This window comes from Hippoglossus stenolepis, chromosome 15, assembly GCF_022539355.2.
Source record: "Hippoglossus stenolepis isolate QCI-W04-F060 chromosome 15, HSTE1.2, whole genome shotgun sequence".
Taxonomy (NCBI): domain Eukaryota; kingdom Metazoa; phylum Chordata; class Actinopteri; order Pleuronectiformes; family Pleuronectidae; genus Hippoglossus; species Hippoglossus stenolepis.
Genome location: NC_061497.1, coordinates 10007314 through 10035303, shown reverse-complemented (window position 1 = coordinate 10035303; position 27990 = coordinate 10007314). Strand labels below are relative to the sequence as shown.

General features: G+C 41.1%; 1 protein-coding gene across 8 annotated transcripts; it reads left to right on the top strand.

The window, feature by feature from the left end:
* Positions 1 to 97: 97 nt before the first annotated feature.
* Positions 98 to 27990, top strand: mink1 (misshapen-like kinase 1). Of its 8 annotated transcripts, none has more exons than XM_047343395.1 (31): positions 100 to 1473; positions 6208 to 6273; positions 7064 to 7246; positions 7341 to 7451; positions 7541 to 7631; positions 8280 to 8410; positions 8504 to 8558; positions 12432 to 12510; positions 13783 to 13958; positions 14084 to 14153; positions 14266 to 14476; positions 15650 to 15751; positions 16362 to 16448; positions 19357 to 19533; positions 19631 to 19801; positions 20092 to 20358; positions 20773 to 20852; positions 20952 to 21055; positions 21148 to 21239; positions 22395 to 22546; positions 22690 to 22807; positions 23587 to 23703; positions 23989 to 24100; positions 24335 to 24484; positions 25080 to 25223; positions 25789 to 25923; positions 26059 to 26159; positions 26287 to 26436; positions 26539 to 26698; positions 26813 to 26952; positions 27052 to 27990. In XM_047343395.1, exons 1-31 carry the CDS (start codon positions 1417 to 1419, stop codon positions 27133 to 27135), a joined length of 3873 nt encoding a protein of 1290 aa, XP_047199351.1. In that variant the 5' UTR covers positions 100 to 1416; the 3' UTR covers positions 27136 to 27990. The 8 variants fall into 8 exon arrangements, with proteins under 8 accessions (XP_047199357.1, XP_047199351.1, XP_047199353.1 ...); XM_047343398.1 differs by having other exon boundaries at positions 101 to 1473; positions 15644 to 15751; positions 20200 to 20358; XM_035178202.2 differs by having other exon boundaries at positions 101 to 1473; positions 15644 to 15751.

Below are 27990 nucleotides of genomic sequence, written 5' to 3'. Positions count from 1 at the left end.
CACACCCACACCCAAAATCAGTTGTGCGTGATTAGTCCAGTGTAATTTTCCAGGTAATTTGTCCCTGGTGAAGCACCGTAGTCGCCGTAGAGCAGAAAACACTTGAGGAGTGTGCAGCCAATCGTCAGTTCGAGCCCGCAAGACTCCACCAAGGCTGGAAGTGGGAGGGAGGACTTCGGGAAGCAAAACATGGCGAAATAACAAGTTTGGCTGTTAGCTGCAGTTGTAAAAAAAAAAACTGCACCGCCCCCCCCCCCGCAGTGTTGGACCAGAAACACGGTTTTATTTCAAATGTTGGCCGCCGGTGAAGGAAAGCGACGCTTAACTTGAGGGAGTCGAGGGCCCCGGCTGACGAGTGTGTTACGGTGGCTGGTGAGAACACTGCCCGCCCGCCTGCGTGTTTTTCGCCCCGGAAGGTTGGCAGTGCTGGGCGCGACTGACTTGACAGCACGAGAAAACGGATGAAGGAGGAAAGTTTATCGCGGGGGAGACAGTTTCGTCTGGTTAGCTTAGCCGCGTTAGCTGGCCGCTTGGCGTTCGATCGATCGTGCGCACCTGACTCGGTGGTTCCCGTGCGCTCAAATTTGAGGAATATTTAAGTCGTGGTAACAAGTTTGACAACTGCCGCCGCGACGAATCGCGTTTCGAGCGAGGCCAAAATAACAGATTTTCGGGACCTGTGCCATATTCATACAGTGGGAGGACATTTTTCCGGGCTGATAATGAGAGCCTGACAGTTCTGGTGCGGACGGACCCGGACGCCATCACATCAGACGTTGCGTTCTCCTTAAAAAAAAAAAAACAACCACTGCGTTGCCTCGCCGTAAATCTGATATATCCAAGCAGCCTGACAGGGAACCTCTCAGCGGAGCACCACCCTTCTCTGATAGATTGTTTCATTCTTATTTTCCGCGACATTGACATTTTTCTTCCATTAGCTGTGATGTTGTGCAGCAGCAGCGGAGACGCGGCGCCTCGTCAAAATGAACGCAGCAAGGTGTTCAACAACAACAGTGGAGGTGCATTGCATTGAAAAGCTGCCAGTGGCCGGAGCGGTGCCGATGCTAGCGGTGACGTTTACTGTCTGTGGAAATCTCTCGTGGAAGTTGAACGTGTTTTGAGCCGATATCACCGCCGGGCTTTCGCCACAGCGACTGCGGAGAACACCACAGCTCTGCAGCCGGAGTTTGACGTTAGCTAGCCCGCTGGGTGCGACTGTGGCGGCTTCTATCTGCGATGTGTTTGCTAGTCTGAGAGCCACCGCGTTGTTCCGCACATTGTTTGCTTTATATATATTATTTTCTCTCGCAGGATTAGCCCTGTCAGGCTTGTCCAAACACCCAGTTTAGATTTTTCTGCTCCACTCCTTGTCAAATAAGTGGCTAACTTGTTAGCCAACATAACAAGTTTCCAGCTATGTCTGAAAACGCCCCCACACGAAGCCTGGATGACATCGACCTCGCAGCTCTGAGGGTGAGTATTGTTATTGCGAGACAAGTGTGCTGCATACATGTGAAATGATGACCGATCGACCCATTACTTGTTATATCATGTGAAGTCAAATGTCAGTTTGTGTGACACAAACAAAACAATGCACCACCCAGGAAATAAAGTTAACGTAGGATCATTTGGCCTGGTATGTTTGAACGCTCTGATTTACACTGGTTTTACCATCACATATTTTATTAAATATATTTCAGGATTGCTTCATCAAATAAATTGAAATTCTCCAACACTAACAAGTTTTCTTAATAAAAAAAAACATGGCTGCTTCTTATCACACAACGCTGGATATATTTTTGGCATTGTTATGTATGCAGTTATTTCTTTATTGCACACAACAGCCATGGTGCATAGTCCTTTATAAAAGGTGACAGTGTTTTTATATTATGAACTCTCAGTTATAACATCTGCAATCACAGTGTCTTAAGTTCAAATCTTTGTTTTGAGAGTGCTTTTTTTAAAAAAAAACATGTTGGCCTGAGAGTCAGTGGTGACCTGCTGAAATCATCTAACCCTGCCCTTGGGGAGTTTGGATCTGGTATTTTTAGTTTACTTTATTTTGGCTAAGAGCACTGACATCATTCTAAAATACTGCGTTTTTATAAAATACATGTCAGATGTTGTGGGGGAATAGAACAACAAAGTCCTGGACTTGCGTCCCTGGTGTTTCACAGTGGTCCATCCTGGAGGCATGAGGCTTTAAAAATATACCTGGCGTTTCGACCACCCTCCTCTATCACCACTGCCCACGTCTATTCCACTATTCCCAGTTGATGAAAAAAACAACAACCTTGTTTTCAAGCATTCAATGTCTAAAGTAAGACCAGAATTTTGAGTTGTTGCTCCATCACAGTGGAATGGGCCAGAAATATTTACATTTTTGCAGTAATGGATCTCATTAAGACAGACTCTTATTGGCTTCATAAAGAAAATATGTATTTTATTTTACCTTCAGTCACTTTTTGGGTGCAGTTCATACTGTGACCTTCTTTGAAATGATAGATTAGAGCACCGTCTCCCAACTAAAGAGAAAACTTCAGAAGATGTTCATTATCATCATTAACACTTAATATAAGAACTGAGAATGTGGGGTCTTGCCACCAGTGATGTTGCATCACCATGATTAACATTGTTGAAGAAATTTAGAAAAGTAAAAAGAAGAATAGTGCTGTTGATTAAAATGAAAAACAGAAAATAGAAGGTTTTCCAAAAAATTACGCCTGCGCCCTCTGAACATACCAGGAAACTCTCCAGCACTTTGGTGTAGCCTTCACAGGTTTATGGGGCTTAACAGGGGATCTAGGGTAGTTTATCTAAATCCTGGTTTGTTTGTTCCAGTGTTGCCTCTTTTCCCGATTTAATGAGGCCTCACCTGAGAATCTATTTTCGAAATCATTGTACATTGTTGACTGAGCAAGTTCTTTATAATACATGTTTGTAAAAATGACAGTATGTGACGATTGCCCACACTATCTCACTTTGAATGGGAGTAAAATCACTTGAATTTCACAGTGTTTTGTCAAATGTGACAACATCTTTGTGGCTTGCTGAATAATTGCACTGCAATATGTGGTCTGGTATTGCACAATAATTATAATAATTATTGTATTATACATACAATATGCAATAGTAGTGTATTATACAAATACAAAATGTATTTCATTAATACTTCTATATACTTCAGCCACTATCAATTTGCTAACCATATGCCCATAAGGTGATAGCATCCTTGTCTCTGCACATGATCCACTAAAGCTGGGCATGCTAATAAAAAACAGTTCCATAGTGCTACTTGAGGATGAAAACTCCACAGGTAAAGTGGCTCAGTCAAAGTATTTTTCAAAGAAATCTGCTACAGAGTGACTTCACAGTTACATAACAACAGTACACTGCACACAGGACACGTATCATATCACATTATTTGTGCTGAAACATCTAATTCCAATGCCAACACCACTCCATGAGACAACAGCCACCTGTGTTGATTAAAAGTTAGTCACTGTCGGAAAACAAAAAGTTGGACAGTGTGAATATTGGATGCCGATTAGCTAGAATAACCTACCCTCTGGAAGTGAAACTCATGAGAATTTTAGTCTTGTGATTTTATTTGGTTGCAGTAAAACAGTGCATGCTATGTTTGGTCTAATGATCAGTAAGTGTTTGAAAAATGAATCCTCTAATATAAAAAAAGGATTAGGGTTAGGGACTAAATTCTGATTGTTCTTTACAAAGCACCAGTACAAGTTTCAACTCCTTTCGAAACTGACCATAATCTCATAATCTGACATAGGTTGTTTCAGATTCAGATAACGATACATATCTTTACCTGTCACTTGTTACCCATACCTTTTTCTTGACTTTGTAAACTTGAGACATTTCTGTGTAAATGTTAAGCCATTCTCTCTTATCCACCTTTGATTCTTTGCCCATTTGTTGAGCTGTTGGTTAAAGCCTCCTGCAACTGAGTCTGGAGTTTGTTTTGGCTTGCTTAGGCAGGACAAGAGGTTAGTTGTGCTTTCTTGTCCATGACACCCAACCTCATCCATGTCTCTCTTCTTAGGTAGATGTTTATGTCTTGGCTGGTTTTAAGACCTTTTGTTCAGAATAACCCCATTGTGTGTCACGTATACTCTTCTCCATGTTTGTTTGCATTGCCTTCTTTAACATTGATGATACAATTTTTTTTTTTGATGCGTGTGACATTAATCTCATAAAAGATGGATAATCCAACTATGGCAGTATTTATTAATAAAGTGAGATGGGTTTAGTTTGTTGAATGTGAAAAAAGGCATTCCTTCCAACATCAATTCTAATCGTAGGTCATAGCTCTGCATTGTACTGCAGTATACAGTATACTGCAAGCATTCAGAAAACCATTTAAATACACCTTAGGGCAGCTAGGGTTTTGTTCGCTAATGATTTTTGGAGCATAGTTTTTAGTCTGTTGGAGTCTGAGGGATTAAAACAAAGATAACACTTCTAGGTCGTGATTTCGACAGTTTTTGCAGCTGTATAACCAGAGATAGGGCAGGTCTTTAAAAAAAAAAAAAAAGATTTCCTCTGTTATTCAAGTGGACACCCCTGCAGGAAATGTGTGGTAATTTTCCCCATGGACCATAGACTGTGTCTTTTGGAGTTCATACACTGTTGAAATTGGGTTGTTCTTTGCTGGTTGCAGCTTGACATTAAGAGACATTCATTGCGTTGTTCCCTGAGGTTTAACATGGTGTGATATCATTAACATGATATCCACAAGAAGCATCAGAGTAGCAATGTTTTGGATTTTATCAGGCTGACTATAGATTCCTCCTGTCGTTTAATGCTTCCTTATCTTTTCTACAATTATTACTGACAATTTGTTTGACTGTGTGTGCTGGTGGTGCTTCTCCTCCAACATAACAGTACCCTTCCCCTTCTATCACTTCATTCCTCTCATCCCACTCTCTCTGTGCTAGACGTGGTTGAGGCTACCGCCTCTGCCTTTCCGCCTACTCTATCATGGCATTATTCTCTTCCATACCATACCATCATTCTCCTACCTCCTACGTCATAGTTCCACCTCTTTTTTGCTCTTGTAGATAACATGCTTCAAAATCTGACTAGTATGTTTATATCATCATGTGAGTTATGTGCATTTACTTAAAATCTGGGTTTATTTCCCAATTTTACTGCCAGATCTCCCAAGTATGTATGTTATTTTTCTCCTAAACCTTCCCTCTCACAGTGGAATGTTTCCCCTCCACGTTGAAGGCAGCAAGCCCATCATTGGAAACAGATGAAAGCAGGATAGGTCATGCTGTACATTCTAAAGCCAAAGCAGCAGTCCCACCACCCACACACCTTACAGCCATATTGAAATTGCATGAAAGTGGGTCTGCTTGTCATTTCCCCTTGTCTCTTGGGGGAGGGGGGTTGCGTAATTAAGTAAAAGCAACCTACTCATTATTAGTGTCAGAGAAATGTGTATTGCAACTTATAATCAAGAGGCCAGAAGTCATGTCCATGTTGTAAGGATTCATCTTTGTATGTTTAATGTAATATCAATATTAAGTATATCTGCTTTCTATGTTAAGTCTTGTTGGTGTGTGGCAAGTGTGTGGGTGGCTAGCTGGGAAGATTTAGCTCAGATGATTTGCATGGAAACATGGAATTGTAATACAGGATTTAAATTAGCTGTAGTGTACACAGAGTCTGTCTGGGTTGAGTGTCCTGTTTTTATATATTGTATTTGTTTTTCAGAGGCATGTGGGCTTTTTTTGTGTGTAGGATTTTTTCCAGCTATTCTCTTTTTAAATAGAGGAACAATGCTTGAACTGCAAAGGAAAACATTTCTAAAAGTGTTATTTTCCTTGTTTATAAAGATTTTGTCAACTAAATCAAAGATTTAATTAAGGTTTCTGTTTAGAAGAGAAATTAAAATGACTAGGGTTAGAAAAAATAATAAATAATGTCCTGGTTTTATTGTGTTCTCAGCAGAACCTTTGCAGGGTGTTGTGTATATATTGTTTTAATTCAGCCATTGTGCCTAAATTACATTTCATTTAGCTGACGCTTTTATCCAAAGCGACTTACAATAAGTGCATTCAACCATGAGGGTACAAACCCAGAACAACAAGAATCAAGAAAGTACAATTTTAACATAGCTGTATTTGTCCCGCTGTCTTATTCTTGTATGACTTATGAACCTGCCCGTGTCTCCCTTAGGATCCAGCAGGAATCTTTGAGCTGGTCGAGGTTGTCGGCAATGGGACATATGGACAGGTGTACAAGGTGAGTCATGTTGTGCGCTCGTGTGGTGTTGGAATGAACAGAAACATTTGTTCCACATAGGGAAAATTGATGTGTACTCTTTCTCAAGTTTGAACAAAAAAAATCTTGGCACATGAGTTGCCGAGTTGCTAAAATTATCATTTATAAGCCAATTAACATATTTTTTGCAATTGGCTCGAAGTATGCATACATTTTAAATTGTTTTAACAACACTTGATCCTTTAACTTTTTCATAATTATGCAAAAATCTGAAAGAGCTGCAGTTTATATCCTCTAAACACATAAATACAACACATGGTACATGTTACAGCGTCCAGGTTTTTTCCATATTCGGACTTGAAAGCATTTGAGCACGTAGAAGTTAGTGACGACTTCACAACTCTGGAAAATGAACCCCAGGTGAATGCACAGATGCTGCCCTATATCACATCTGACTAATATGTGGGAGTTTGAAGCATTCAAGACTAAAGTTGTCACTGTGGTGATGAATGTAAAATTGAGTGTGGTTACAAAGACCACTCCAGTGCCTGCTCTATTTAAATGTTCAGTTTATTATTTTATTCACAGATTTAGATTTAGTTTACTGCCATGCCAGTGACATTTTTATCAGTCAGTGTAAAGAGTTTTAGAGTTGCTGTACACAAAGGATAAGAGGCAACAATAGAGAAAAATGTAAAATAAGATCCGTGAGATGATATGATGGAGCAGATTAACCACAGTTATGTGGCAAACATGAGTCCAAGGTTCATTTGAAACTTGGTAACAATGATCAAACTTTCTCTTGAATCAGGGCCGCCACGTGAAGACAGGCCAGCTGGCTGCCATCAAGGTGATGGATGTTACGGAGGAGGAAGAAGAGGAAATCAAAGCAGAAATCAACATGCTGAAGAAATACAGCCACCACCGCAACATAGCCACGTACTACGGTGCCTTTGTGAAGAAGAGTCCACCAGGACACGATGACCAACTATGGGTCTGTCTATCCTTGTTACATGACCTCATGATTTTGCAGCAGTATGCCTCCTGGATTGTGCTCACTAACGTTAGTATTTGTCTTTGGCATGTAGCTGGTGATGGAGTTCTGTGGGGCGGGATCGGTAACTGACCTGGTTAAAAACACAAAGGGTAGCTCTCTGAAGGAGGACTGGATTGCTTACATCTGCAGAGAGATCCTAAGGGTGAGAAATTGCAATTGCAGCAGACAAAATAAATCTGTTACTGAGGTCCCTCTGTACTGACCTGATTTAACTTGGTTTTCTGGATCCAGGGCCTTTCTCACCTCCACGCCCATAAAGTCATCCACAGAGACATCAAGGGCCAGAATGTGCTGCTGACTGAGAACGCAGAGGTCAAACTTGGTATGTCGAAACACATGAACGTTTTGGCGCCATTTTATTAGTACTGTAGATATATTCTATCCCTCATTTACTGTTTATATGGAAACTGATGTGCTAATATTGATCTGATGAAGCCAATAGTTTGAACAACACACTGCTATGTAAACAGCATTTCTGATTACCTAAATACGAATAAGGTAATAAGCAATAATCAAATTTAAGACGTGGAATATTCCAACGTCTTAATCACATTATTATATCCTATTGGAATTTTCACAGCATTTTGAGACATTGACATTCGGCACACTTGCCCTGGGTGTGAACAAGATGGAAAAATGAAAAGGAGTTGCAGCTTTTGAAAAATTAGAAAGAAAACAGACAAAATGGTATATGTTAGCATTGTACATTAAACTATGTCATGTTAGGGTTTTTAAACTGGAGAGATAACATTGGACATAAATGCTTGTGGACATAATGACATGAGTCATAATAAAACTATGCTCTGTAATATGAAAATGGAAATATGAAAGGAATATTCCATTAGCAACTCATGTAAGTGTCATACTCAAAATAATGTGTATTTCTGAATAAGATCAATAGTCGGAATATTAGTGTCCATGTAAGTGTAGTCATTGTCTCCCATCCTCTGATTACTTTGTCCCTGTGCAGTTGATTTTGGGGTGAGTGCTCAGTTGGACAGGACCGTGGGGCGTAGGAACACCTTCATTGGGACACCTTACTGGATGGCACCAGAGGTCATTGCCTGTGATGAGAATCCTGACTCCACCTACGATTACAGGGTAATGGAAGCATTCTTTTGTATGTGTGTGTGAGCACTATGCTGTGAGAGCGTATGAAAGATATATTGACCTGGTCCTGTGTGTATTTTGCAGAGTGATATCTGGTCCTTGGGGATCACAGCTATTGAGATGGCAGAGGGAGCTCCTCGTAAGTCTATACACTTAATTACACACCTATTTTACTTTTTCTTAGTTGAATCGTGCATCTCAATGCACTCGGATCATCTTTCGTCATCTCAAAGCCCATTATTAAAGACCTCATGAATGAGTCTGTCTTTATTATGTAGCCTTGTTGTCTGGGTCTTCAGATGGGCAGCTGAGTCACTGTAATCAAGGTAGCGTAGTCGTGAGCTGGCAGTTGGCCTGTGGAGGCTGATTGCACAAATCTCTCTCTGGTCTGCACAGTGGGTAAATGTGTCTGCCTGGAGATTTGCTGTCAAACCTGACTAAGAAGCAAAGAAAGTGCTTGCTTAAGAGTAGCCGATAAAATCTAAAATAAATCCCAGCTGTGTATAAAGAAATTACATGTTAAACAGTGACACAACATTAGTAACTTGCTGCTCCCGGTGTACTGTTTTCTTTGACCAGTTGGTATAATGCAGCCATCATAACCCTGCCTACAGCAAGAATCAAATTACACTCCTTACTTACTTGGTACTGCATTGGCCATTAAAACAGCAGTCGCACTTTTTTATGAGCTCTGCATCGTTGAAAATGGGACTTCACTCTACCTATTTTAAAGCCACCAGTGGCTAAGTGTTCATTTGTGGAATGACTGAGGTTTAGTAAACAAAATCAAATATAAATTCTAAAATATGTTTTTGTTACTTCACTTTAAAGTGAGTAAAGTTTGACCGTTTTAACACTCATCTGCTCACTTTAAATCTCAATTTCAAATAATGTAGCTACATTTTTGTCATCACAATTAACCTGGAAACTAATGTTGGTGCAGTCTGAGGTTTACAGAGAAGTGGTGTGGAGACTTGAATCCTCCTGCACACATGGATAAAAAAAGTACTTTTCATTGTTGTTGGAGACTTGTCCTGTAGTTAAACTTTAAATAATTGACACTTGCATATGTACAGGTGTAAATGCACCCAAGACACATTGGCCACAGCCAAACCACCTCTGAAGTTTATCAGGGACACAATGTGATCAAATTGAACACAAGTTTAAGTGCAATTGCATTTCATGCATAGACTACGTGGGCAGGTGTAAGTAATAGTACATGACTGATCCAAACCAGCGAGGTAGCAGCTGTTAGCCACTTAACACTTGAAACAGTCCTCATGTTAGTCAAGATGACACCAATCAAAAAGTAAGCAAACACAATAATACAAATAAACTTTAAGTGCAGTCACGTATTCTTAATAAATGTGTACCACTAGAACTTCCACTTACTACAAATGTTTTCAATGTTCTTAAGCTCTTTTCACATTCACAATGACGACAACGACCGAGCTCCTAAAGACCATGTGGCTGCTGTTGTGACTGACATAAGGCTAATAGGCCAGCTGTCAAGCTGTGATGTACCATTATAAATTATGCACTGTGTGCTTAACTCCATCAACACCATTACTTAATTATTATTAAAATTACAATATAACTTGTTTTTAGATTAGATATTTTACGAGTTCTGCCAAAACCAGTCTCTGTTTAAAAGCATTAGAAGTGTATTATTTAAAGGGGACATAGCATGCCCATTTTACCACAAGTTGATATGGTTCCTTGGGGTCTTAATGAAATGTCTGTAACATACTTTGGTCAAAATACCACAAGGATCATATAAAACAGCACCCTTTTACCCTGTATAAAACAGCCCTCCACAGAGTGACCTGTTATGAGTGCCTGTTCCTTTAAATGCTAATGAGCCAGCTCCCCCTCCCCCTCTCCCCATGATTTTAAACGATATAAATTACATATTTTATATGATATAAATTATCAAATATGCATCCCATACTTTGTATTCCCTTGTTGTCCTGGAGTTTTAATTTTCCCAATCACATAATTAAATGTCCCCTCTGCCCATCCACTACAAGCACACAAGCAGACAGACAGAGAGAGAAAGAGAGGTGGGGGCTATGAAGACCATCATTTACCCCGAACCCCGACATTCAACGGGTACAACAACAAGCGGAGAAAGCAGAATCGCGGGCTGACCTTATATGTACAGTCTATGGGGCTGACCAGCGGAGAAATGCTCGTCCGTGTACAGCCAGGCGGCTGCGCGGCTGGAGCCGGCGCTGCGCTGCCTCCAGCGGCGCTTCCGCGTCCGGTGTACCCGGCGTAACTACTGTAACCTGGCGTAACTACTGTACCCGGCGTAACTACTGTAACCCGGCGTACAGTAGAGCTGAGCTCCTGGAAGTCTTCCACACAGCTGGCAGTGTGGAAGACCGCTGCGGGCAGCGCAGCGCCGTTCTCAAGCGCGCAGCCGCCTGGCTGTTCACAGGGACGAGCATTTCTCGCGCTGGTCAGCCCCATAGACTGTATATATAAGGTCAGCCCGCGATTCTGCTTTCTCCGCTTGTTGTTGTACCCGTTGAATGTCGGGGTTCGGGGGTTACAGTAGCGCTGAACACTGCGGAAGTCTTCCACACTGCTGCTGTGTGGCGCTGACACAAATTCCAGCTCACGCACGGGAGAGAGCGGCGTCGCTCCCGAGCAGCTGCTGCAGCCTCCCAGTCCCAAGGATCCAGACAAATGCCACATGTGAGTGAATCGCGGGCTGACCAGCGGAGAAATGCTCGTCCCGTGTGAACAGCCCGGCTGCGTGCTTGGGAACGGCGCTGCGCTGCCTCGCAGCCTCGCTGCCTCCGGTGTAAACCGGAAGTAACGAGTGTGGGGGACGGGGGCAAGACCATGTAGGAGACTTCCAGTTCCTTGTTACGACACAATACCCAGGAAGCGCAATCAAGTCGCTCAAGCATGACGTTCTGACTTAGAGGAACTATAACAAAACGCGCAGTGTTTTTCCCAGAGTTTTTGGGTTGGTAGACATGCCAGATACCCACATTAACCTGTAGAAGCACTAACAAAGTGGAATTTGCATGCTATGTCCCCTTTAATGTTTAGAAAACAAAATAAACAATGTCAAGGCACCACATTGGTCTTTGATACTTTAAGATGGGATGCTCCATTAACTACATAATAAATTGCTAAATTGAGTATTTGCTATTTTTTGATTGGATTAATCAATGATGGAAAGTATCATTAGGTGCTGTTGCAAGGGAATTTATATGTGGTGTAAGTCACTGTTTCATTGAATTGTATCAGTGTGACAGTCTTACACCGTAGACTGAAACAACATGCTACAACATGTTTGTCAGCATCTCACAAATTATCACACTGCAAATCACATTTTTCTCAACTCATGGGGATATGATTGTTTTTTTATATTTTTCAGTTAAGAAGAAAGGTTTGAAACGGATATGTGTCAGCATTTTCAAAACTACAGTTTTAGGCCAAAAAGGGAGTGCCACCACACTGTTGTTGTTGTTGTTCCTTGAAATGAAAATGCATTTAAAGCAAATCTTATTTACATTTTAAACATGCATGCTATATGTTGCATATACAATACCAGTATAACTGTGATCCCTCTGTTTTAATGTGACCCCTTAAAATGCTGAAATGATTTATTTTTGCCTTTGGCCATCTCAATCATGTCTTCAAATATTGTGTTATAAAAGCCTGTTTACTGTGAGACTCTAAAGCTAACCAGTCAGGTTTAGCTACCTACCTACGCTGGGAACACAATGACTCACAATCCTTGCTCTTACATTCAATGTAACAAAGCCTGAGGCACAAGGAAAGATTGGATCACAACAGCTCTAATGTTTGAGGATACAAAGAGCATGTGTAATGGTGGCTTGAATTTACAATCTGCCATGTTTATGACGTCTGCCTTAAAATAAGATGTATTCTGATGTTCATTTTTCTCTCTTTGTACTGCAGCTCTCAGCATGGGTAGGAGGATTTAATAATACTTAACAACTCTCCTAATCTCCTTTTCTTTCTGAAGCCCTGTGTGACATGCACCCGATGAGAGCCCTCTTCCTGATTCCTAGGAATCCCCCTCCAAAACTTAAATCCAAAAAATGGTGAGTTATTCACCACCCTGCTTTTTTACTGTCATATCTTTACACTTCACACGTAACTTAAAGAGGCCCTCCTCACATCAGGTTTAATTTGTAAAAATTTCAAAACCCTTATGGAAGAATGTATAACTCTTACTGTCTGGCACTGTGCAGAAGAATTCTTTCTGTTCCAGTGTTTTCCCTATCAAATTACATGGAAACATATCTGTTAAAACTATCAGATAAAATAGCAAACACGTATGACTGCCTCACTTTAATCAGTGAAAACTTCAGTCGGATATTTATAAATCTTCCTGTTGGTTTGAAAATAACTTCTTCAATACTTAATTTGGTTGATCCAACAAATACTGTGATATGCCAACATCAGGAAATCAGGTTGGAGCAGGAGAGCATTTTTACACGCACTTTAATATCAAACTTACTTGATGTATTTGACCTGGTTACTGCAGAGCAACATTAACCAGGTTAAGTGTTTATTAAAAAAAAGTGATGAAAAATTGCAAGGAAATCTTTGATTTCTTTAAGCAGAGTTACTTTGGGTGCATTTGTTCCTGGATTAGGAACAACATCGGAGTGAGGTGTCCCTTACTCAAATTGCAACGTGTGTAAAGTACTTTGCTCCAGTTTTGAGACAAATATGATTGTGAGCAAGACGAGACGTTAAAGTATTTTAAACTAATTTGTCATGTTCTTTTTCCTACCCTGTTTTTTGCCCCTATTACTTTTCCTTCTTCTCATTAATTCACCCTCTTGGTAGATGTTAGTTTATGGTCCTACAGTTTGCAGATAGTTTTTCCACAGTGTTTGTATTTCTAATATTACAGATACTGTCAGTCAGTATTGTGCGAATTATGCAAATATAAAAACATTAGCAATTGAAGGACACAATATCATTTGAATAGAAGTAATTCAACAACTTTGAACATTATTGAATGTATACCGATAGTTGTCCACGCATGGTTATTTTAGTGTATTGGATTATGTTTTATTTTGACCATTGTGTTATTGAGCTCACATTTTAGTTTTGGTGGATCACAACAACTTAAATCTATTCTGTAAGGATTTGCCGAATGTCGTGATTGTTTTGTTCAGTGTGGACATGTTGGACATGTGAAAGAGTTTACAGACAGATCTTATATCACTTGAATATTTCGGAGTGTTGTTGGATTCTGTCTGTGATTCTGGGTAATGGAACAACCCAGCTGTTCCATGCCTCCCCACCCTCCCTCTCTCCCTCACTAGTTTATCATCCTCTGACCTCCCCCTCCCTCCCAGGTCCAAGAAATTCATTGACTTTATCGAGGGCTGTCTTGTGAAGACATATCCCAGTCGACCATCCACAGAACAGCTGCTCAAGCACTCCTTCATCAGGGACCAGCCCACTGAGCGCCAGGTCCGAATTCAGCTCAAAGACCACATTGACCGCACACGCAAGAAAAGGGGGGAGAAAGGTAGGCAAACGATGTGGAGGTCTAAAAGAGTGTGACCCAGGAAACATGGTGTTTTCCTCAGATAGTGATCCACTGAAGGATACTGTTTGTAGTATGAAAAATTCTTGTTTCCTTATTCCTTATAGAAGAGACAGAGTATGAGTACAGTGGTAGTGATGAAGAGGATGAAAACCGTGGAGATGACCGTGAGTCAAGGTAATTGGAAGTTATCATCTATGTCTAGGTAGTGCTAATCCCTGACTTGTGTTCTTCTTGTGAGTGACGCTCCCCCAAATCATATCCTCATATCCTGAATTTTGTTTGTCAGTTCAATCCTCAATGTACCTGGTGAGTCCACCCTGAGGCGGGACTTCCAGCGTCTGCAGCAGGAGAACAAAGAGCGCTCGGAGGCTCACAAGAGGCAGCAGGCCCAACTGGCTGCTCAGCGCCGGGACCCCGAGGAACACAAGAGGCAACTGTTGCATGACAGACAGAAACGCATCGAGGAGCAAAAGGAACAGCGCCGCAGACTTGAAGAGGTAATGTGAAGCTAAGGAATCAAGACTTTTTAAAGGAATAGTTTGACGTTAAGAGAAATTTGCCAAGCAACATAAAGGTCAGGTTCCTTCTTTGTAATGTGTTTTGTCTTATCTTCTACCAAACTACTTCCTGTAGCCTATTTGTCTTCCATTTATTAAGGCACCAATCAGCACGTCAGTATTCGGTTTGCGATCACTTGCTTTGGTAATAAGGGAACAACAATTATGATTTGCTTTCTTTTATGTGCCCCACTTAACTTTGGTTATTAATATGAATAATCCCTGAGTGTAAGTAATTAGATAATAGAACATCCAAGAATAACAACGTTTGATTAGCTTGGAATGTGGCCTATACACCACATGTAGATCACACCAGTGCACTTTACACATCAGTCAGGTTGTTTCTGTCCCTAACTCAGTCTCTATGACTAAACAACTACTAAAAGGACTGAACAAAATCTCAGATCACCTTCAGTGTCAACAGTACCTTTTCAGCATTCAGCCCTTTGACATGTGAACAAGAGGAGCAGGAGATCCAGCCTTCTGATAAGTCAATGACCCAATCTACTCATGAGCCACAGCCGCCCACTAAGTGACAAACTGTCAGTATCTGGAAAATGTTTGAGAGGTTATATTTGAATGAGAAATTCTTACACTGATATTGCTTATCAGTGTGGTGCAGTATTTGTAAGGTAATTTACTGCAGTAAGGTTGTACTCCTTTAATCTACCTCCATGTCCCCCTCCTGTCTTATCTGGCTCTTTTGTTCAACAGTAAAGTGCCAACAACAATCAGTGGAGCTCAGAGTTGTGTCACTGCCAAGTGGGAGGTTCTCATTTCACCACTAAGATTAAATCTTGTTGTTTCAATGCTTCTTAAAAAAGCAGACGGAAACTTGCCAGTGTGAGTTTGAATTAAAGCAGCACACTCGGAAGGATGATTATGATCTAATTGTTGTGTGTGCGTGTGTTTGTGCCCAGTGTGTGTGAGAATGACTCACAGCCTCTCATCTACGCCCTGCACTCTCCCTTAATTTCTTTGATACAACTCTTTGCACATAAAACAAGGGAGGATTTGCTTTTAAACAGGTTATCCATTATATATTCTCCTGTGGGAAACATAGCCACTACACTAATTTCTCTTTTTCTTGTCCCCCTTCTCTCCCAGCAACAGAGAAAAGAGCGAGAGATGGTGAGGCAGCAAGATAAAGGTCCCCACCGGAGACTCGACGATATGAGACGGGAGGAAGACAGAAGGTTGGCTGAGAGGGAGCAGGTAACCAACCACAGGAGACATGGGGCTGCAATCAGCCAATCAGGGTGAAGTGTGGGTGTGTCCAAGAGCAACACTGTGCAAGTTGCCCTGGTGGTGAAATTCCACGAGTAGGTTGCCATAGCAGCAAGGGTCTAAATTAGTGTATTTATTCAGAGATGAGTTTTCTGTGGGTGAGCTCTCTGCGTCTCTGATGCTCTGTTTCCCGTCTACCCTCAGTAACACAAGAGTCTGGCATCGTCGCATCATCACCTCACAATGCCAAACACAGATTTTATGTTTGTACAAGGTTACTAGTTACTATCATAATATACTGCTTAATATTTTTATAATGATTTTAATCTAGTAATTGATCACATTTGATGTTCAGCTCCACACATTGATGTATTTTAATGCTGACTTTAATTTGTGACTTACCACTTCAAAACAGGGACGTTGTTATTTTTTCCCCCACCAAAATTCAGTGATAGAACTGTTGATTTTTATCAGTACAACACGTTTTCTGTTGTTTGCTGGATTTACGTTACATAACTGTGTCTGCCTCTATCCTCCACCCCCCCTCATCTTTCTCCATCTCAATGCCCATCATTCCTCCCTTCTTACATGTGCTCAGGAGTTCATCAGACATAAATTAGAAGAAGAGCAACGACAGTTAGAAATCCTTCAGCAGCAGTTGCTTCAGGAGCAGGCACTGCTTATGGTAACTAGTCCTCACTTTCTTTATCAGTTTTTGTTTTGACTGCAAAGAGTTTCCATGCCCTCTTCTGGGTTAAATACCTCATAAATAAAGGAGATTTATTGTTCACCACTGAAATATATGTTAAGTGCAGCACTTGATTAGAAATATGCTAAAAAAGGCACTAACCTAGATTTTTGGCGATGGGATTATGATTGACCTCGTTGTTCCTGATTTAGTTTTCAAATATCCCTCCTAGGTTACACAAACACATAATTCCTGTTGTATATGCATGGCATGTACTGAGGGTTAGGTAAACACCAGTGCCCCCGTAGTAGATTCAAGGGATAAGTGCTGGAACATTGTCGCGATGCAATTTGGGTGTAATGGCCGTACAGTACACTGGCCCAAACAAAAACAAAACATTGCAATTGAACAGCAATTGGAAAAGGAACAGCTATACAACCTGAAAAGACTCTTTGTCATTTCAACTATGTTTTATTGTTCTTGTCTATATTGAAAACATCATTCAAACATTCACAGTGTGGGTTGGAGAAAGTATTTAAACCTCTCAGCTAATGAACAAAAGCGTCCAATCAATGCAACAAGAATAGAGTTCTAGCTAAGAGCTTCTCAGGTATTTTGTTTTGTTTTTTATTTCTCTGTTCACACGAAGCATCTGCTGATGAGAATCAAGCCTTTGAAGAGATCTGAGAAAACTTATGATCTCGGATTGTTGATTCCCATAAATCTTACAAAGTAATCTCATAGACTTCAGACATTGATCGGTCCACAGGTAGACTGTCTATAAATGGACATAATTTATTTCTGCAGCTACATTCCATAGAAGTGGGCGCAAAGCTAAAATGACTCAGAAAGATGAGCAGCATAAATGACTAGCCGAGACCAACATCTGAATGCTGGAAGGAATCATTGGAGCTCATTAACACCTGCATGCTTGAGAGGTGTACAGGCATTGTGTCCTCAGCAATAAGACTATCCCAATACTGCATAAAACTACTAGGACAATGTTTTCTGGACTGATGAAACTAAGGTTGAATTGTTTGGGAAGACAATACAGCACTATGATTGACGTAAAAAAGAAACTGCATAGCTACATGAACGCATCATGCCGGAGGTGAGGTACAGTGGAGGCAGCATCATTATTGTTTACCAAGGTATCTTAATGTCCGCTAGCTTAAGCTCAGTAGAAGTTAGGTGATGCAGTAGGCCGATTACCACAAACACGGAAATATATCTAATACAGAAATACATCACACACAATGAAATGCATGTGTTGCAGTGGCACTGTTAGAGCCCAGAGCTTGACCCAGTAGAGATGCTGTGAAATAACCTCCAGGCAGCGGTTCACACTAGACATCCTAAGAATGCGACTGAGTTAAAGCAGGGTTCAAAGTTCCTCCGGAATATTGTGCAGGTCTGACCTGCGGCTAAAAATAAGTTCGATCAGTTATCGATTCCAAGGACTCGCCTACTTTTTCCACCAACACTGTGAATGTTGAATGGGTGTGTTCAATAAAGAAGATTATTATATTTTTGGGAGCCATTAGCTTACATTGTTTTTGTCTCTACTTGTGACTTACATGAAGATCAGATCACATTTTATAACAAAATAAAGCTGAAAACCAGGTCATTCCAAATGGCTCAAATGCTACTTCTTACCACTGTAATAGCAGACGAAAGTGGATCAAATGGAACCACTTCAAAAAATCCAAAGAAATCTAACAAAAACATGAATAAAGAGGAACTGCCATCGAAGTGAAGTCAGCCAGTATTATTTACTAGTAAAAATCTTTGCTCTTGGTCTGTAATTCCTTTTTCGTTAGATACTTTTGAAGATATGAGGCCACCATGAGAGGATTGATGAAGGTATAAGAATCAGCATCAGAGTTCAACAAGTTGCTTTGCAGTTGGCTCTTCACAAAAGAAAATAGTTTCTTATTCTTCTTGCCTTGGGCTCCTCGACATATTATTATTTTTCAGAAAGGAATATCAGAATTCTAATATGTTGCATGAAAATAGATGCATATAATCACTGGCCTCAAGGAAAATGAGAATCCAAATCATTTTGGAGCCGTGAAGGCTTCATCTTGAAAAGAAATTAAATATGTCAGTGTTACAAAGTATGAGCTGTGTTAAGTTCACAATGGCAGCAGATGTTTCTTTGCCTCACAGCATGTTCAAGGAATGTACTATAGTGCCTCCATTGTGATACTCTATAATCCCCCTCCCACTCAAGGAGGCACCTGGGTGAGGCATCCTCATCTGGCACCAAACTAGATTTTCTCATTGACATACAAATCTAGTTCTTTGTGGCCCACAGTGATGTGCAATTTAAGAACGAATGGAGAAAAATGACTGTTTTTAATTTTGTAGGAAAGCTACTTTTGATTATTTGTTTCGAAGATTGTTTCAGACATTCGTGTAGCATTTACAACGTGAGAATGTTATGAATTTGAGTCTACAATTTAGTGACTCATGTTTGAATCGTTTTTTCATTTCTTTCCTTTCTTGTTTCCTTAAGAACACAGTGGCAATCAAAAGGTTTGGAGACCAGTGCCTGTTACTCACAATGAAATACCAATAAGTCAACTGACTCACGTTGTCTGTTTAATATACAGCACAAAAATGCGGAGTTACACGCTCAATCAATATTGTTTTAATGTGGGTTGGTTGTAATTTACGAGTTTAATAGAAATAGTAGAGTACAAATTTAGAGAGTCTGCCCCAAATACTTTCTGTCTCGTGAGAGGAGATCAGTGGTGGTCAGTAAATATTCACATCTCTGCCTGGAGTTGAAGTGAATGCAGACTTGCTTTTTGCAGATGCGATGGTTTAGTTTGTCTCACCAGTCTGTTGTGTCCATTCTGAGGTGAGCAACACCTTGACTGCAGTGTGTTTCTTTGGTCAGGAGTATAAGCGTAAGCAGCTGGAGGAGCAGCGTCAGTCAGAGCGTCTCCAGAGGCAGCTGCAGCAGGAGCATGCCTACCTGGTGTCTCTGCAACAACAGCAGCAAGAAAAGAAGCCCCAGCTCTACCACTACAACAAAAACCTGGAGTCCAACAACAAACCCACTTGGGCTCGTGAGGTAGAAATGATTTCTACATTCCCAGCACCACCCAACACGGTCAAACTACTGTAGACAGGCCTGCAGGGAAGTTGTTTTACCGTTGTCCGTATTTCAGGTGGAGGAGAGAAGTAAACTCAACAGACAGGGCTCTCCAAAGATCTGCACCACTGTCTCTGACACTGCCATCCAGTCGCGCTCTGACTCTATCAGCCAGTCAGGAGTGGTCCAGTCTGCTCAGACTCCACCGATGCAGAGGCCTGTTGAACCCCAAGGAGGACAGGGCAAGGTGGGTTTTTAAAACTGAATTGATTAAAACCTCTTAACACCTTTTTATGCTCCTTAATTCTCTGCTGCTTTCCCTCTCCCAGTCTATGCCACCTTATTTACGCCTTCTCTTTCTTCTTTTCCCTCTCCTCCCATCATTTGGCTCCTCCCGGTTAATATAAAATCACCTTGGAATACAAACCACCTTGCACATTTCTCCACTTTGGCCTGCTTCTCCAACTGTCTTGTGTGCTCTTTCTTCTGCTTGGCTGCTCTTCCCTCCCGGTGTGCTGCTGCTCCTCTCCTCTGCAGTTCCAGATGGCTCACTTGGTTCCTCTGAAGCCTTATGCTGCCCCTGTTCCTCGCTCCCAGTCCCTCTGCGACCAACCTACTAAGACCATGTCCGCCTTCCCCACCCAGGATCCCTCACTCACCCCCACCCCCCGCCCCATCCACTCTAGAGAGTTGGTGCGTCAAAACTCTGACCCCACCTCTGAAACCCCGGTGCCACAGGCACACCAAATCAGAGAGGATCGTGGGCCCTGGATCCGCCTGCCAGATGTGGAACTCCCACCCAAGGTAAGAACTCAAGGCTGGTTTACAGCAGAAGGTGTGCAACCCTAAAAAAAACTCCACCTCCACAAACTGCACCAACATTATTAATAAACGTAATTTGCTTGACACAGTAACTGTTGAATCTAACCGCTTCACCCTCCATTCCTTTGACCTGCATTTTGTTTTGTTTTATTTACACCCCGTACTAACATGCTCACATCCAGGGGGAAAAACTTTGACCTATTAAGGATTAAATTCAAGTGAATACCTTCAAAGGTGCTTTATGTAATTAAAATTATCTCTGAATCTACAGCTCAAATGGTCTATCTGACATCAGGCGATCATCAAGGCAAAAAGCTCAAGTTTACAGCCTTTGGTCAATTCCTAATGTTAACTGTTTTCACAAAATCATGGAAAAAGTAATGTTGCTGTCTTCAGATTCCCCAAAGGACAGCGTCTATTGCCACAGCTCTCAACACCAACCTCACCTCTGGCATAAGGCATCCAGTAAGAGCCAGGTAACTGAAAACGGTTTAATTAGTGTCCACTTAAAGCCGACAGGTTTTAATGATGACTTGACTTAAGTGATGTGTATCCTGAATATATCCTCATGGCAGCAATCCAGATCTCAGCCGCAATGATCGCTGGGAGAGAGGAGACAGTATGAGCATCATATCCAATCTGCCCCAGACTGGCTCTCTTGAGAGGCATCGCATTCTCAGTGAGTCCCTGCCTCCCCAGTGCTATTTCTCCGCAGACTGTCTTTGCAGTAATCCTGATTTCAGAAATGTAACTACAACACTGTGATTTCAGGTTCCTCCAAAATGGAATCGCCTATTCTCTCGCACGATAGCCGCCATAAGCCAGGGGAGTCCCGCACCTCCTCCCGCCCCGGACGTCCTGCTGTAGGTGTTCATAAAGACATTATATTAGCTGTCTACTATTCACTTCTTATAATGGGTGCATGCAATACATAATACTGCAAATAAGCAGCTATTAAAAAACACTAACTCACTGTATATAGGCTCTGTTCCATTTCCAACTGTGCATAATGCACCTGTTCTGCTGATTTTCTTATAGTGTATTAACTCAAATAACCTTTTACTTTACTCAACACTTTTACTCTTTCCCTTCATGTTTCTCCTCTTTTCAAATCTTTGTTTACTTCGCCTCAAATGTACAGAGCTACAAGAGAGCTATAGGGGAGGTTAGTATCAAAGTCTTTGTGTTAAGTTTTTATCGGCATTCATTGGCTGTGGTACATATTCACGTTCGTCTTTATTTACTCAGTAAATCATGTTTTGTCATTATTTAATTTTATCATGCTTGGTATGTGGGCATCCTTCACTCGGCAAAAACCATGAAACCATGGCTCAATATCATCCCAAAATATATTCATTCAGAGTCGTGACCATAGACTGTAAATAATGATGAACAACATGACTGCTCCCCAGAAGTGAAGCCAAATCATCTTGATCACCCCCTGGTGGCTGGCTGCAGTAAAGTTCATAAGCCCCACCTTTTGGTGGACGGGATGTGGCCCCAACAAAAAGTCAAAGTACATGTTAAATAATTTTTGTTTAAAGTGTTCATTTTTCCTGTAACTTTGGTTTAAATAAGTAATTTGATGCAATTAAAACAGGAGTTAAAAGTCATGATTGACAGATGATACTAATTCATGACTGAAGCATGTTTGTCAGTGTGACATTGATTCCACACTTTCACACCACGATCACTAAGGCACAGATTTTAGCTCCACACAAGATGGCGGCGCCTGTATCAGGGATATTTTAGCTTAATTTCTGTCCAACGGGAGGAAGTGGAGACTTGTTGTCCATCTTTCTCTACAGTCTATGGTTTGGACTTACATTGTGACTGTTTCTGAACCCATCTTCCTGATAACACCTCACCTTCAGTGTCGGGATTGTTTTCATTCAAATTAGTAGTGCATATATTACTGTTGCATTATTTGCTTCTTTCTTAAGTAGCTGCAGTTATTTCAGGACGATTTTGTGAATGCATTCATTAAGTAAACAGTGGTGAACTGCCTATGTGTGCAGGACCATGGTCTCTTTGCCAAGGAGCGAGCTGAGGAGCAGCCAAGGCCACCAGTCAAGGCCAACGACTACTCCTCGTCTTCTGAGAGCAGCGAGAGCAGTGAGGAGAGTGAGAGTGGCGAGGGACCAGAGGAGGAAGAAAGCCCCACAGATCGGTAACGGCACAAATACTTAAGAGAGTAGTTTCTATTTATCGACTTTACTCTCAAATATAGAATTCAATACTTCCTGTGATTGTGATATGGCGTTACTCTCTTTTCACTCTTTTCCATCATCAATCTGTGCCTCTTGACCTCAGTCACAGGGATGCAGACACCGATTCAGTCAACACAATGGTGGTTCATGAAGACGAAGGCGAGGTGGGAGATGGAGAGCAAGCTGGTGGCTATGGGGATCAGACCATGCTGGTGCAGAGGGTGAGTCATCTGTATACATAATGATGCTTAACATGCATCGTGACTTGATGTAAATTCAACACATTACAGTTCAAAGAATATTACAAAGCAACAAGACTAGGCCAGTGGGTCGTTAATGTTCTTCAGCCACCACTCTGATGAAATGTATCAAAGAAGAGGCAGACGTGCATAATGCTATTGTATATAACACATATAATCCTGTGCACAGGAGAGCCAACAATAAACAATCCAATTGGTTTTGTTAGCATTTTCTTAAAATAAAGCAAAGAATTTTTTTTTAAAGAAACCGACTGATGAAATGCATCTGTTGCATCTCATCCATGGGTTGGGGCTCCTGTCAGTGTCCGAACCTCTTGGTTTGATGCTCCAGTCAGTAAATGTGTGTTTTTCGGGGCTACACTAACTTTAACATCATTCTCAGCTGGTCTTCATGGAGGCTAGCAGCTATTTAGCATGGCTAAAATAATTTGCATAGCCGTGTGTAGCACATAGACTGTATAAAAAGTGAGGTGCAAACACCAGTGGTTTTAACACAAACAAATATATATAACTTTAACTTTAAATACAACTATAAATTGCTTTCACATTTTGTATTATCTGAATGTTTATAATAAGCAGATAAATCTTGTATGGTCTCATCATACAGCATCAGCTAGTTTAGAAACTAGAGAAACAAAAAGCAGTACATCTTTTGTTTTTGTTGAGCTTGACTTGTTTGCATCAGATTAGCCTAGATCCAAGTCTTTGGTTGTTATTATTTTTTTTTTACATAAAAAAAGACCCCAGAGAAGCGGAGCCATAATGGATACACTAACTTGCCTGATGTGGTGCAGCCCTCCCACTCCCCCACTGAAACAGCCACTCACTCTTCCCCTGGGAAAGACTCTGTTTATGATGTAAGTTCTACTGATCCTAAGTATATCAGTCCTAAATGCCTGCTTTATTTTTATGTTCTCAGTCTGCTTTTATTCCAGCCATGAAGTCAACTCATTACACTTTCAATTTCATGTTCAGCTTGTTCATGGACTGTCATTAATAATGTAGATTTTTAAAACTATTGTTTCAATGCGACATGGATACATAAAATAATACAGAAATGTGTTGTTGTTTTTTTACCAATTTGTCTGACAAACTCATCTCCTCAGATTTAAACAACTCATACTATTTCTCTGCTTCTCCAGTATCAGTCTAGAGGTTTAGTTAAAGCATCTGGCAAGTCCTCCTTCACCACCTTTGTGGATCTGGGCATGTACCATTCACCAGGAGGTGCAGGGGATAACATGTCTATCACTGGTGAGTCAGAAGCTTTTCAATCTTCAAGCAACGACAGCTTTGAGTTTTTTGTGTTTTGTTTTTTATTACTAAACAATGACAGCCTTTATAATTTTATGTTATAAAATGTTATAAAATTGTAACGTGATAATCAGCTGTAAAGAATGAGAGATTTGTTTCTAGTTCCTTGTACCAGGTTACCTTGGCTTGTGTTTTCCTTCAAAAATTAAGGAATTTCCTTTGCTCAATGTTCAGGCTCCAGGTTTGAGCAGCTGAAGATGGAGGTGAGAAAAGGATCCATGGTGAATGTCAATCCCACCAACACACGTCCCCCCAATGACACACCTGAGATCCGCAAGTACAAGAAGAGATTCAACTCTGAGATCCTGTGTGCCGCACTTTGGGGTGAGAGCAGACTCAATAGTGGATTGTGAAAGCAAAACACAGAGATTATATACCTTCCTCACTAAACTGATTTCATTGTCAGTGCAGTCTTCACTTTTTGACCGTTTGAACTTATATCTTTTTTTGTTTTATTATACCTCTAAACAAAATTAAATATTATGGTGGTTTAGTTACTGCAGATTATATGGAAGTGATAATGATTTTACATTATCATAAGCATTTACTATAAATAACTAGAATGGCATTTAGTAGAGCACATACCTCTGCCAAGACCCGACAGTCCCCCAAGCTGCACTAAATTGCACACACTCATAGATATCAGTTCCCTCAGTAGGCCTCGGAGGTGTATGAATTATTCCCTTGGAAATAAGTGAAAATGTTAAAGATAGTGAAGACAAATTTCTGGATCTGGGTTATTTCTTGGCCCTTCCACCACCAAACAAACCATAAGAATGGAGCAAAAGCGGAGGAAATAGCAAGAGTCACAACACAGAGATACTACAAAGTTATTTTTAGCTGTGGCTAGAGGAAAGCCAACGATTAGAATAATCTTGTGCTAAATGAAATGTCTGTATTTGTGCACTCATGTTCCCAGGTGTGAACCTATTGGTGGGCACAGAGAACGGTTTGAAGCTGCTGGACCGTAGTGGTCAGGGCAAGGTTTACCCCCTCATCAACTCCCGCAGGTTCCAGCAGATGGACGTCCTGGAGGGCCTCAACCTGCTCATCACTATATCAGGTCATTACTGCTGTTCCTCGCCAGCCTGCTCTCACTACAGTCGGCTGAAGCTTTCTGTGCTTTTGGCACAAGACCACTGGCTATAATGGGATGCCAAATACTCGATGCCAAATTGTGATAATGTCGTCAGATTGATTTATTATTTAATTTTTTCAGAATTAATGGAAAGCTGTTTTTGTTTCAGCAGTGTAGTGCTTCAACATTACTGACAAAAGCTAATGTTACAATATTTGTTTCACCTCATTAGAATATCAAGCAAAATCTATCAAAAGATCAAATATGGATGTTTTTTAGTAATCATAACTAAAACGATATATTTTGATGATTATTGATGTATTCAGCAGATATTTACTTAACAAAACATGCAGTAGTAGTATTTAAAAAACATTTTTGCATGTTCCAGCAGCTAAAAATATAAGTTGAGACTTTTTTTCAGCAACTTTAATGCAGTGTTTAAAACTCAGAGTTTATACCATAGTTTTATAAAAAATCTTGCAGCAGTGTGAAAACATGCAAGTAATTCCTTAGTGTTATTTGTATTTTATGTCATACTTTGCATATGAAGGCAAGAAAAACAAGGTGCGTGTCTATTACCTGGCCTGGCTGAGGAATAAGATCCTCCACAACGACCCTGAGGTGGAGAAAAAGCAAGGCTGGACTACTGTGGGCGAGATGGAGGGCTGCGTGCACTACAAAGTGGGTGAGTGACAGATGATCGGTTGTTTATCGCTGCTGTCTCTTCTGCTTCAGGCAAATTCTCACAAATGCATTTGGCACAGTGAATAATTGATTACAAGTATCTGATATCACATGGCCTTGTGGCTGTCCTATCTAGTGAAATACGAGAGGATAAAGTTCCTGGTGATCGCTCTGAAGAATGCGGTGGAAGTGTATGCTTGGGCGCCCAAACCTTATCACAAATTCATGGCCTTCAAGGTAAGTCTCCTCTTTCTTATGAGCTGGATTAGTTATGCGACATCGGTCAACCAGAAGAGCAGTCAAGTTAATTATGTTCCCAAACTCACTTTCTGCCCTCCTCTCACCAGTCTAACCTTTTAATCAGTCTTTCGCAGACCTCCCACACAGGCCTGTCCTGGTTGACCTAACAGTGGAGGAGGGTCAAAGGTTGAAGGTCATTTATGGCTCTTGTGCTGGTTTCCATGCCATTGACGTGGACTCTGGAAACAACTATGACATTTACATCCCTGTGCATGTAAGTTGTGGTCAGTTGTCGGAAAGCTGTTTATTTTTGTGTGTTTCTTTGGCAGATGTGAAACCAGCAGGAGCTCAACTCTTCTATTTTAATCTCACACAGATTCAGAGCCACGTGTTACCACACGCAATTGTGTTCCTGCCCAGCTCAGATGGCATGGAGATGCTGCTGTGCTACGAGGACGAGGGCGTCTATGTCAACACCTACGGACGCATCATCAAGGACGTGGTCCTGCAATGGGGCGAGATGCCCACATCTGTTGGTAATGGTCAAATCTAAAAACAAACTTGCATGGACGTCACATAAAAGCTAAAGTATCCTCTGTTTGAACTGTAATAAATTTGCTTCATACTAATATGACACTTTTCCTCGGCAGCTCATATCTGCTCCAATCAGATCATGGGCTGGGGAGAAAAGGCCATAGAGATCCGCTCAGTGGAGACTGGACACCTGGATGGTGTGTTCATGCACAAAAGAGCTCAGAGGCTGAAGTTCCTTTGTGAGAGAAATGACAAGGTAAGAGATGAAAGCTCTTTCAGCCTAAGGTCTCTAAAAGCAGCTGAATGTAAAGACCTTGCTCACATACATGTTTTCTATGACCCTCCCTCCCCTCAGGTCTTTTTTGCATCGGTGCGATCTGGAGGCAGCAGCCAGGTGTACTTCATGACCTTGAACAGGAACTGCATCATGAACTGGTGAAGGAAGTTCCGCTCTGGTCAGTGCGTGGAACCGTTCGGGGTTCGACGAACTTAAGTGCATCCAAAATTCTCGAAAACGCATGCACACAATTGTGAACACATCTCTCGCTTTCTCTCCAGCTCGTTATCAGCCATGCAGTCTTGCTCCAAAGACACACATAGACAAACACACACAAACACAAATAATATCTAAATTCATTCCAGCCTACACACTTTAAGATACAGTTTCTACTGAGGCCCCCCTGATAACATTCTCTGCGGAATCATCATGAAAAGTCACTGATGAGCTGCAGATGTTAATACCACCTATTGATTTGTACTGTATATACTCTCGTCTTGATCTATTTTATTTGGTGGACCGGTGTTCAGTCGTATCTATTTAGTTCCATATCGTGAAGTATGTTTAAAAACACATTCCTTGATGGTTCTACAGTACATTTTGAGGAAGGCATTATTTACCAATACTGAATGTTGAAATGAAGCTGTAAATAGATAGCACCTGACACTTAGATCTGAATCATTTGCAGGCCTCTTTTGCTCAAATAATAAAATGGTGGAGCTTCCCTCTGCAGTGGCCTGTGGATCCCCCTGTTGTTTTGGGGGGTTTACAACTTCAGGAAGGCCTAAAGGAAGGATTTAGTACAAAAAAATATTACAAAGGCACATAAAAGTCAGGACGAAGTAGCTCTTTCTATCATAGACGGTATCCTGAAGTCCTGCTCCTTAACTTTTTGTTTGGCCCGAATGGCAAATTATGTTGCAGCTCTTAATCACGGCTTGAATGCGTCAAAAGCAAATTTAATTTCTCTTTAAAAACAAATAAATAATAATAAAAAAAACAATCAAGTCTCAAAAA